Genomic DNA, 12623 nt, shown 5'->3' with positions numbered 1-12623 from the left:
ATGATCTAGAAGACTTGCAAGTTGCCGTGGCCAAGGAACTGCGAAGCATCTCCGATGGTTGCCTAGCAACGGGAATCGCGGATTTTCCGAAGAGATAGAATGCGGTAATCCGAAGCAGGGGTCAATACTTTGAAGGAATATAGTACAGGTATGACACCATTTGTTATAATTTGTTCACTATAAGTCCATTATCAGAACTTATTGGATGACCCTCGTACATGTTAAATCAGTACCCATAAGCTAAACAGCTTTATTACTTACAAAATACAAAATTATATAAAATGACAAACTTGTCCATATTTGCACATTGTAAATAAGCTAGAAGCTTTATGTATAAAAAGCACTAATAATGTCATTTTGCAGCCTGTACATATGAAAGTGATTCATCTGTGTTAACACCCTCTTCTATATTAGGAACATGGTATTGCTAGGAAGTAGTTTGGTGCCAGTAAACTATTTTAAACTTTGTCATGCCAAAGTACTGTCCGCTGTATTCCCTCTTCATTTATGTTTGTGTGTGTTGTTAAGTCTGCGTTTTTATCACTGCATATTTTGCGTTGATGTATGCATGTTTTCAGCCGGTGTGTACGTGCATACAGTTACACGTATCAGAATTTCCATTTTGAATGATGTGGCGTTAACTGTTTTTTTATTATCTTTGTTTAGTTCGTGTCACTTTTCTCTTTTCATATCAGAACATTATGTTTAAGATAAATATTATGAGGCGATCTTGATTCAAAAACACGGACGAGTTCTTTCTCTTTGCCTTAGTAAGCAAGCTCATTCGCATTGACTGACTTTTAGGATTAGGCTAATAAAGCAGATCAAGGTTTCCTTAGAAACACTGTGCTATTGCTATTATTGAATGTCTTAACATCATATTTCATGCTATCACGGCAATGAAATGTGGTAATTTAAGATCTAATTCCTTTCTTATTAATCTTTGGCATAATATGTCAGTTGCGATACAATCAGATTCTTCCCCCAAACACTACAGCAGTTTACAAATAAACCAAAATGACAGACAGAGCGGAATTACATAATTCTATTTGTAATCACGTATTATGACATTTGGACACAAAACAAAGACTTATTTTTAGATTTTTGTTTGATCTATTTTTAGATTTTTGTTTGACTTTGGATCAAATTTTCGCGCATGAGGTGACAATTTCGCAAAATCTGTTGCCAATCAAAGCCCGTATTTGTATGATATAGACAAGAAATCACGACGGTGTTGTTCAATTCGTGGCATTTTAGATGAAGTAGTGCTTATTTTACCTTTTGTACATTAAAACATTTGCTGCACTCTTGTTAAACACTCGAAAAAATAAATAAATAAACACTTGCACATGAAGTGACATTTTTGGCCAGAAAACTGACATTGGTTGGCTTCAGCTAGCTAATCGCGAATTTCTCTACTTTTATATATGACTTCGAAATGGAACTACGTAAATTGTCTTTAATGAGGGTTTTCTGAGAAATAAATGTAAAAGGTAAACAATTCCGAAAATAAAATAAAATAGTTTCACTTATGCTTCTTTAAATACCGATGTCCAATTTTAGATATCTCTAAACGTGATAGAAAATTTGGTTAGATTAAATGAAATTTCTGAAGAAAAGAGGATACCAATTCGAGCATCAATGACTGACAGAATAAATCTTCATCCGGAAATGAAATATATTTTTTCTCATCAAAACTCTTTGAAAAAACATCTTCTTTCTTTGAATATTTCAGAGCACATGAACTTGTTTCTATGCTAATTGGACAGTATCAAGTGGTACTGAACAATGAAAGTGGCACTTTTATTTGAAATTTCGAGGTTTTCATTCTGAAGTATTGCTTTTATTCAAGATCTAAATGCTCGCATGACTACATTTTGATTTTAAGCACAGATCTGATCCTCTCATTTCAATTCTTTTATGTGTTCGTCTGCTTGATTAAAATGGAAAATTGTTCCTAGCCGCATCTCTAAACAATAAGGAGAGCTGGAAAAAAAAATGATAACATTTTTTTTTGCTGAAGTGGCTGTAAAGTTGACCGCGCTACGAAGATAAAATGTTTTGTTTTATGAACATGGCAATATTTTACAAGACTGTCGCTTTACTATGACACATTTAACTTTTAATGTGTACGTGCTGTGCTGCATTTTGTTAAGTTTAACTTCCTCTAACTATTAGTAATCGATTTTGTAATTTATGAATGGAAAAATAAATTTCCTGCCCAATTCTGATGTACAGATATTCCTAAAACACATTTTGGCAGTCCCAAGGAATCTGAAGCAATTAACTTTAAATGTAATGGGTTTCATGAACATAATTTTCATAGCACTTATTAAGTAGATGCCACGGATTCAATTTCTAGATGGAAGTACGACGTTTTGTAATTAATCGTGTGACTGCATTTAAACCAAAATAGAGATTTTATAATAGGTTTATTTCAAAATTAATGAACCCCTTAATTTTGTTCTTTTAGAAAAAAGAAACGACAACAGAAATACACGTAGTATAATTCTATCATAAACCAAAAATGGTTCCAAAACACAGTATTATGGAAAGATTAGCAAATCAAAAAGGATAATGCCTGACTTTTGTCGATTTTAACTGAGCGGTACCCGAACTGTAGCTAGGAATGTTATTATTGACGATTTTTATGGGTATTCAAATACATCTGGGAATGTGCTTTCAGCTTTCATCCGCCCTACCTATAATGTAACATACTTATTATAGTGGAGAGGATTATTGAATGTCAATGCCTAGTACTAAATTAGTGGCGTTGTAAACATTTGATAATAGGTAATGATATTTTTGTAATTATTTCATATACAATCATACTAATCGGAAAACCATAGACCGTCAGTACATTAGACAAAAAATTAATTCCGATCAATGCATATTAAGTAATAAGAGAAATGTTTATGTTTGTTACATTTGTGTTGAATGATCAATGAAATCTATAAGAGGATCTTTCAAGGTCATCAATGACATTATCAATAAGAATTATCTCTGAACAAGTTTATTTCGAATAGTTACAATAATCTTTAAGTGTCTTCGGGCCGAAGGTCTTGATAACTCGAATGTCAGTGCGAGATATTGGAAAAACGTGTTCTTAATTTGAGTCGCCCAAACGCCAAGAACGTGTAATCAAGAACATTCGAGATGGCTGGGCCAATCATTTCGCCACAAGAAACAATAACAAAACATCAGTGCAGAACTTTTTTTCGCCGCAGTTTTGTTGAGTGTCCTGGAACCGTGTTCCTGGTGCTTCCCGTAAAAAGTGGTGCAAAATTTCGACCCGCGAACAGTGTTCTCGGATCATGTTCTTGGCGTTCGAGCGTGCTTTTTTCTAACGGAACAGGCGCCAAAACTTCACGAACATGTTCTCGGGTCAAGAACATTCCGTCCGAAGACGCCCTAAGTAGTCTACCTGTCTTAGCTGACTTACCTGTTACACATGGTCCGATATTTGAAATTGTCTTTGAATAACAACTATCGTCTCTATATTAGACATCGACTAACCAATTTTGCGTAAGGGTTGAAGCATTGTTATATTTGTAACCTCTTGAACAATATCGATCTTCTATAAAGACCTTCCACTTATAAATTTTTATATTTTTTCACATTGGATAAATGTGTTGTATGTATGTATGTATATGTACATATTATATATACTAGTATGCGGGATTAGAGTGCACCTTATTTTGTCAGTAGTTTAAAAATAATTTAAAGGACTACCAATAAAACTACCAAGAGATTCAAGGTCTCTTTCATTATCAACTTCTTGCCTTTGGAAGTTATCTACCAATTTCACGTAGCCAAAAATAGATAACAGAATTGTCACAATAAGTTTTTTTTATAAACGTCTTCTCTAAACTTGGTTTCAATTATCATGAGCGGAGTTATGATACCTCAATCGTTTATTGAAACGTTTGATAGAACGCGACCTCTATCATAAATATGACACATCGACTTATCAATGTTATCGTTCTTGTTGTGATAAAAATGTATTTGCAAATAATTTACAGATATATGAAAAACAGCTGGAGGGTCCTGAGATATTAGTTATCAATACGTACAAAGTATTTTCCCACAAATCGAAAACCTATCGGTGAGCAATAATCTAAGTAATACTGGGTATTTTACTTGTCAATCATGCTTTCAGGAAGTTGTACATGTGACGTTCTTCAAATAGTCCAAGGTTTGAGAAAGAAATTCAATCACAAATTTAGAGTTAGGGATTTTTATCTGGATCGGACATACAGGATTAATTTCCGTGTAAATTCATTGTGCGTTCGGGTCTACATATTTTCTTTATTAAATAACATGCTATATAAATGGTAAATGATAAGAAAAAATTGTAAAAAGGGAAATAGGTAGAGGAGTCCTTAAGGTATTTACATTCTATATGCATAGAGCAGAGAGAGAGAGAGAGAGAGAGAGAGAGAGAGAGGGAGAGAGAGAGAGAGAGAGAGGCGGGGGGGGGGGGGGGGGGGGGGGGAGAGAGGGTCGTCGTTTTCTCGTATTAAGTCTTACACTATCAATAATTATATAACTCCTTGCGAAGTCAGGAAAGAATTTTCCAAATCCGCCACTTTTATTGTTTGACGTCAAAAATGTGAGAACTGGAATATAATAATTTATAGCAAATTCTATGTTTTATCCTTACATGGAATTTACAAGTCTGGTAAGCAAAATCATAGACACTGCAAAGGGTCTTCATCTCTAAGTCATCTGTTTAAACTACGTGTGTCTTTATAACAAGAGAAATACTATTTCTGAGACAGTAGGAATTAAAAAAAAATCTTCCTTTATTCCATCTTATGTAGTCCTGGATTAAGATGTTAATAACTTTTTTTTACGAAGCAAAGTTAAAGCAACAGTTATAGGCATTTTTCAGAATTTTTGAACCTAGAAAGAAGTCGAAGGATCTGATTTACCCGAAAAACAGTCGAGTTCAGTTTTAGATACATGGTGACAAAACCTGATCAAATTTAATAGCGGCCTTCGTGACCTTATTAACGTCGTCGGCTTCGCACCACTTGTTTGTCACTGATGTTGGTTCAAAACTCCAGCAGGCTTACGGAAAGTCGGTGGTTCTCTACCAAGGCGCACCTTTGTATTAAACAATGGCCGAAGGCCCAACTGGGATTATCCTCCACCATCAAAAGCTAAAAAAAATAAATAAATTGTGTCGCAGTGCCTCCTAACCTTACAAAACAGATTGAAGAAGTTTTGTGAAAAAAGTCTGCAAATCAAGATATTGTTTGCTCAGTATTGCAATATTCTGGGGGATGTTATTGACGTGTTCATAAATAAACTCAAATGCAGACACTTTATACCACAGAGTATCATGTTATCTTACTTTTTTGTTAGGTTTAACGTCGAACCGACAAAAGTATAAGTCATATGGCGACTTTCCAGCTTTGACTAATGGTGGAGGACCCAAGATGCCACTCCGTGCATTATTTCGTTACGAGTGAATGGCTTCCTGACATGAGAATTCAACGCACTGAGTAAGCGGTGAGGGGCAAGTGATTTTAATTCAGGGACCTTAACCACTCCGCCATTGAGGCCCCTTATCTAAAATTGATTTGTAATTCATATCTAATATTGAATAGAAAATGGCAACAGGAGGAACACACCCAGCTGCACTTTATGAACAGAATATTAAACTACAAGAGGAGATCGAAGAGTTGAAACGTACGGCAGGCACAGATACCAGAAATGTTATAAACAGAACGCCTTCGTGCAATACAATATGTACAACATTTGTAAGGATATTTTTATTGTACCTATTGAATGCTCCTAAAACATTGTAATAAGTGTATCATTTTGTATGTTGCTTTTGCATTTATGTGTAGATTCAACAAACATGTTTGTTTTTTCACAAATAATATAAGTATAAAAGTTAATGTTCGTAAAAGTAAGATAACAGAAAGTACTAGAGCAAAAAACCCACATGATTTAGCTCATGACTAAATTCGTTTATGGTTGATGATGAGCTAAACACTGATTTGAATCAAAATAGAGGGAAGTGTTTTCTTATTCCATAGAGCAGAAGTGCGACATAGAGTAAGAAATGAACAGAAAGTCCAAGTTTGGACCCTTCTGTTATGAGAACTTTGTTGCCTTCGGTGATTTCAACAATTATTTGTAGGTTAAAAAGACGCTACTGAAAGCTTTGGTGATTGTCCTAGTGGCTACCTGTGTGCTAACTGTGTATCTGGTGACCGAGAAACGTCAAGAAAGGTTATAAGAATTGATTACTTCTTTTGTGCTGTGAGTTTCATGAATTAAGCAGTACAATGTAAACAGGTGATTCACACGCTTTGTTTTCTCCGAAGAAGAACTTAATAAGGCGGCCTACACGGCCATTTCTAACCCGACACTCGCAAAGTCTTATTCAAATTAAAGAAATATACACATAACATAGTGTGCCCATATGTGTATCAAATTGCAATTTCTTTTATTGGCTGTGTTCGCAAAACTTCAGTTGTACTATCTCATTTACAATTTCTATAGAAGACAATACCAGAGGATATAAAGTAATATTCTAACTCACACATAATATCTAACACGCAGTTTCGCTGACTGTTGAGTTCATATTTGCGACGGTTAGATCTTGGTGAAACAACATGGCTAAAAGGTAGGAGCAAAACGGTTTTACTATTTTAGCTCACCTGAGCACGAAGTGCTCATGGTGAGGTATTGTGATCACGCTGTGTCCGTGTGTCAAGTCGTCCGTCGTCAACATTTGTGTTTAAACGACATCTCCTCCAAAACTTGGATTTTGACTGGATTTTGATAATCTTGGCCATGATGTTCCTTGGGTGGTCCTCTACCACATTTGCTAAAAGGTTCCACTTTGTTGCACATAGATGCTGCCAGAGCTAAAAATAGAAAAAAAATCAAACGACATCTTCTCCTAAACCGATGGTCTGATTTTAAAATAATTTCACACAAATGGTTCCTATGTTACCCTATACCAAGATTGTTCAAAACATAACGGTTCGTCAAAAAAAAACGCCAGAGGGCGTGGTCACTTTTCCCCATATGTGTATAGATGAAACTTTAAAAATATTCTCTGTATGAAACTGCTTATCCGATTTTAGAATAATTTTATACCAATAGTCCTTGTATGACCTACCAAGATTGTTCAAGTTATTTTGATTCGTCAAAAAACATGGCCGCCAGATGGCGTGGTCGCCTTTCCCTATATGTATATAGTGAAAACTTTAAAAAGTCTTCTTGTGTGAAACTGCCTGCCCGATTTTAAATTAATTTTGCACAAATGGTTCTTGTGTGACCCTCTACCAAGATTGTTCAATTTTTTTCCGATTCGTCAAAAACATGGCTGCCAGGGGGTGTGGTCACTTTTCTTCTCTGAATCCATAATAGTTAGAGCCTTGAGATTTGTAATGTGTGTCATTATTATTCAAATTATTGCCCTAGGTTCAAAAGTGTGTGTGACATGTATATAATATAGGCTAACATAGAAGAAACCTAACTCTGTACTCTATACAATCAGACTTGAAGCATTGTACACAGGTGAGTGCTTTAGGATCAATGACCCTCTTGTTACTGATTTCCAATTCTACAGCATAAAACTTAGTATTCGTCGTGTTCAGGGAATGTTTTAACAGGAAGGTTAATGTGTGTAAAAAGAGATTATCGCGCTAAAGAGGTGTTAACACATCTTTCAACAAGTATTATAACGGATAATTGAAAATGAACTCGATCAAACAACGCTGACATTCAAAGAGGTAAAAAAATCTTGAAAAAGTTTTCAAATTTAGATGATCCCAAAATGTTACAGCTCTTAACAGGAGCTGGACCCTGGATATACTTTTCTGAGCCGAAGTGTCGCGTTGACAACAGACAGTAGCTGCAAAAAGGTGACCGTAGACCAGTAAATGCAAAAAGAAATAAAAAATTAGAAAGGTTTTGCATCCCATATTCTTTAGTTCAATGGGTATGTGTTGTACAAATTCTTACAACGTTAGGAAAGTCAGTTACTGGACTGAAAAATTGACATAAAGTACTGAAAACTGTTAAACAAAAATACAAAAATGCGTCCAAGGACTGGTCTTTGCGGTCTCCAGTTGATCCATGACAATGCAGCGGCTCACTAAAGTGCCATCTTTCAAAAGTTTTTGAGCGATGAAAAGGTGACACAAATCAATCATTCCTCTCATTCACAAGATTTAAGTGTTTGTGACTTTTACCTCTTTCAAAGGCTGAAAACGAGTCTGGCACAAATATTTATCGAATAAAGCACTTGGGAGTGGTGTTTTTCAGTTTTTAAGACCATACAAAGGGGAGACTGCTCTACAGTGATTATCTTTTGGATTTCTCAACTGCTTAAGTGCGTGGAAGTCATGGGTGAATACTTTGAAGGGATAAACTAAATTTGAAGTCTGTACAAGGAATATGTACCGTAATCATACACATTTGGTATTATTTCTATAATGGGCCTCGCACAATGTCTACGGGTTACATTTGAGTTGCGCAGGGATCGAACTCGCGACTTCTTGCGTTTTTCATAGTCCTGTGCTCAACCTGATTTGGATAATAGTAGATATTGAGCATGTACCAAGTACTGTCGTCTTATTAGCGTTCGATCTCATTGTTCCGGGTTGACCCTGGGCCAACATTAACAAAATGTATTCTGCACGACTTCCTATCTTGTAGAACCTTTTTGCCATGTTAACAAACATCTTTCATTTCTGTAAAAAAGAGAATGAAATGACGTTCTGAGAAAGCAAATAAGCGAAATAAAAGAAAACTGTTTGATTGAATTGGTTCATGAGAGGCAATACCCCTCACCATTCCAACACTGGCTTCAGCGGAATTCTGCTAAACAGAAATACTAAATGAGCTACATGATCCAAAAGGACAAGTAATACAACAATACTGGCTCCAGATGATTATTGACATAAAAGATGTAAACAATTGTTTTGCAAAATAATTTTCATTTTACTTTATATTTTTTTCAGTGCATTACAATCTCTCGTAACCGCAGTTTCTTCTCCAAAGGCAGCGATGTCGGGCGTTTCAGGGGGAAGTTTACCATTCGGCGCTCAGAACGTTGGAGGCGCAGGTCAGAACACTTTGCGGAAGTATAAATGAATATAGGTTGCGGCATTAAGGGTTATAAGAGCATAAGCTATATCTACTGCACGTTTTCTGAAGTTCCGTAAAGTATACAGAGAAAAGTGTTATTTCATGTTTAATATAAAATACATTTGCTTTTGTATTCCATTCACTTTGGGATTTACGCATTTACATATATTATGAATATCTATCAAAATGTCTAACTCTATCATTTATGAATAATTCTTCAAATTTGTCTTAGGTATGGGTCAAGACTACCGGCTAAATAATTGTCAAGGGTTCAGAAATAAAGAATATTTTCCAGACGTTGGCTATTCTCTACTAGGCTATAATGTACTAAAAGGCTTCCCGCTTGCAAATCGCCACGATCCTGGCTTCACGTACCCAATATTTCGGCACGATTACACTTCTGGTGGCATGACCGCCGATTGCCGGTACAGTGTACCACGTGGCCTTATGATTATCCCGGATGTCTCTTGTGTAACTTCGTTTTCATCAATAGTAATACAAACGAAATATGAGTTTTCAAAGGCATTGTCAGTTTCCGCTAGTGTTAGCGGAGGTGGATGAGGAGTGAGTTTCTCTGCAAGTACAGGATACAAGGAATCATCGTCAGAAATATCGTCTGGTGAATCAGTCTATATTATGTCTTCTGCTAATTGTAACTATTATTTCAGTAAGCTGATAACAGAAGAGGTTCCGAAATTTGATAGCGTCTTTATCAAATGGATTCACAAACTGAATGAAACGGATTTGGATCCCAAACTGTACTTCGAATTTTTTGAGACATACGGGACACACTTTCCAACTGAAGTTACATTTGGGGCAAGATATACATACGAACATAAAATGTCGTCTTCTAAGTACGAAAGCGAAAGGAAAAGTGGTGTAAATGTTGCTGTCCAAGCAAGCTACTCAGGTTTGTTTAGTGTAGGCGCCAGTTTCAATCTAGATTCCGAGCAAAGACAAGCCGCGTCCAATTTCTCGAAATCAGTCGAAACCAAAACAATAACCGTTGGCGCAGCACCACCTGCAAATGGTGATGCTATGGTATGGGCATCGGAGGTGAAAGCCAGCCCAGTGCCAACAGCATATGAATTATCGTCGATAGAGCTTCTGTTTACTGATAGGTACATGAAAAATCTGAATGTAAACTACGAACGTATTCGTAATAACATAGAGACCAAGAAACACGAGTATTGTCTATATCTTCTAAGGCAAGGAAAGATTGAATCATGTGACAGTCTGGTTGCAGGAATTGAGCTTGTTAAAACCAGGTTATTTGGTCATTATAAAGAAATGCAGGTTGCTCTGAGTACGAAATGCATCGAGAAATGTCTGGACGAAATTCAGTGTGTAGCAGTAACGTTTTGCCATATTTGCACAGTTGACAGTTATTCATACAATACGTGTTACATGTATAGTGAAATAGAGTATCAAACTTACGCAGAGCATACGGAAACTGAAGACTCGATTTGGCAAAGCAACATATTTCCAGAAAAACTTAGGTCGCAGATTGAGTTTAACAATACAGCTATTGTCGGAGTACCGCGAGGCTACGAAAATGATAGAGACAAAAATGCAAGCTTGGAAGAATGCCATCTACTTTGCCTTAAGGATGCCCACTGCGTTGCATACACGCACTGCGACTGCCCTAAAAACATTGTAAAATGTAATATGTACAGCAAGGGGCGAATATCAGGCCTGGAAAATGAACCGGACACAAAATCATTTTTTATTTCTAGCCACCAGAATATCTTAAAATCTACCCCGGCTTCAACATTTTCGGAAAGTACAGCATCAAATGCAACACAGGGCATCAGTGTTTAGGAAACATAAACTTATATTGACATGTTAAAGATTGAAAACTCTTCCTAGAGAATTATTATACAATGAACGTTTTTGTGTGTTTTAATTTATGATTTTCTCATTTGTACATTTGTAAAAGATATAAAATTTTTAATGTTGTAAATATTTTCAAATTTTACTAGTATGTATTCCGTGTATGAGAATAAGATATACATATCAAGTTTCTTTCTTTATTGGTCTGAGGGCGAGTGTAAAAAATGAAACATTACAATAATTCTAAGATGATTTTCACGTCTGCTAGCATAACTTTGCAAGATATCAATAATATATTTATTAGATTTTCAATTTGAATGTCTTGTTAAACTTTCTATAGTCAATAAATCTCTTACCCTAGCTCAGCCATTAAGGAATTGTTCCAGTCTTTTGCAAATCAAATTATGATTTAGCCTAGTGGTCGTCTTACTATATGTATGATTTGCAACACCTAGGCCAGTTACAAAAAGATCCAATAGAAGATCATTTGGTAGCTTAGAATACAACCAATCATCATAATATTGATCAGACTCTGTTTGACAGTCTGTTCATGAGTGGTAATAAAATGTACGTACCCTTCACGTCCTCTAGCACCGGCTTAAGCGAAAAAATGGCATTACGGTTTAGGAGCATATCTTTAAAATACAGAAATATTTGATAAACGAACAACATCTTTACCAACAATCTACCTGACCATTACATGTTCTGTCGTACTGTTCCGTGCGATGGATACTTAATATATTCTCAAAAAGTTGTCCCCCTTAAAATTGATACCATTTTTAAAGACATAAAAATAAACAATTGCTGAAAACTACGTTCAACCGAGTTACATGAAATTCAGCACTCGGGCTGGGACATTATTGCAAATGTATCGAAACGAAGATATGTATTAGTTCCTTGAAAATGGTGAGTTTTTAAATGCGCTGAACTGTCCGAAGAGAGGCCCCTTTATGCAGCTGTTTTCCGGAATTCCGATGTATCTATTTGTAAACTGACAGTTGATGTGTGGAGTAATACACATGTTTTATATGCTGTTCAATTTCCATGTGAAACAATCTATACACTCTATGATTGGTGTTGTTTGAGATTTTCTCTTGAAATAAAAGGCTAAGTCTTAACTGCACTACTTGATCTTATTAAAGCAAATATAACAACAATAACATTGAGTCTAGCTTTTTGGAGTTAAAGTTCTATAAGTTTGGTATTCACGTATCACCTATGTTATGTTTAATTACGAAATTAAACTAAGCAAGTGTTTGGCCTAAACCTTGGACCAAGAATGACTAAGACATGAAAAAATCATAACGTCTTTCATTGTTCAAAAATTAGTCAACTACGATACAGGTCTCGATTTAGCGACGTGGAAATATACTGTTATAGCGGTACATAAGAAATAAATTACTTAAGAAAGAATTAATAGCAAATCAGAGCTCAAAAAGAAAGCATACCTAAATTTCTGAAAAAATAAATCTACGTTTTACTTGTAGCTGTCTATATTTCTAATCTAGACGATGAGAGAGCAAACTAATCATTTAAATCCATACCGTACATTTTCCTGCTCAACGTTCCCCGACAGGGACATAAAAATAGCAAAAGATCTAGATGACCGGTAGAGTTTTCTCATAAGCACACAGATTTGTTGTATGCAATAAACATATTTGTAACTTTAA

The 12623-nt window shown here is 35.6% G+C and overlaps 1 protein-coding gene across 8 annotated transcripts; it reads left to right on the top strand.

Moving 5' to 3' along the window:
- Positions 1–4086: 4086 nt before the first annotated feature.
- LOC128550313 (uncharacterized) lies at positions 4087–11318 on the top strand. Of its 8 annotated transcripts, none has more exons than XM_053529125.1 (5): positions 4087–4195; positions 5616–5768; positions 6155–6246; positions 8994–9097; positions 9353–11318. In XM_053529125.1, the coding sequence occupies exon 5, from the start codon at positions 9757–9759 to the stop codon at positions 10939–10941; it is 1185 nt and encodes a 394-aa protein (XP_053385100.1). In that variant the 5' UTR covers positions 4087–4195; positions 5616–5768; positions 6155–6246; positions 8994–9097; positions 9353–9756; the 3' UTR covers positions 10942–11318. The 8 variants fall into 6 exon arrangements, with proteins under 8 accessions (XP_053385100.1, XP_053385105.1, XP_053385102.1 ...); XM_053529127.1 differs by lacking the exon at positions 4087–4195 and adding an exon at positions 4204–4283; XM_053529132.1 differs by lacking the exon at positions 4087–4195 and adding an exon at positions 4211–4387 and having other exon boundaries at positions 9789–11318.
- The last annotated feature ends 1305 nt before the right edge of the window (positions 11319–12623 follow it).

The sequence above is a fragment of the Mercenaria mercenaria genome, chromosome 17 (genome assembly GCF_021730395.1).
Source record: "Mercenaria mercenaria strain notata chromosome 17, MADL_Memer_1, whole genome shotgun sequence".
In the NCBI taxonomy this organism is placed as follows: Eukaryota; Metazoa; Mollusca; class Bivalvia; order Venerida; family Veneridae; genus Mercenaria; species Mercenaria mercenaria.
The sequence above is the reverse complement of the archived record's forward strand: the minus strand, read 5'-3'. Positions and strand labels throughout refer to the sequence as shown.

Excerpts from the sequence above, each read along its gene's own strand:
- LOC128550313 (XM_053529125.1), top strand. The coding sequence starts at position 9,757 with ATGTCTTCTGCTAATTGTAACTATTATTTCAGTAAGCTGATAACAGAA.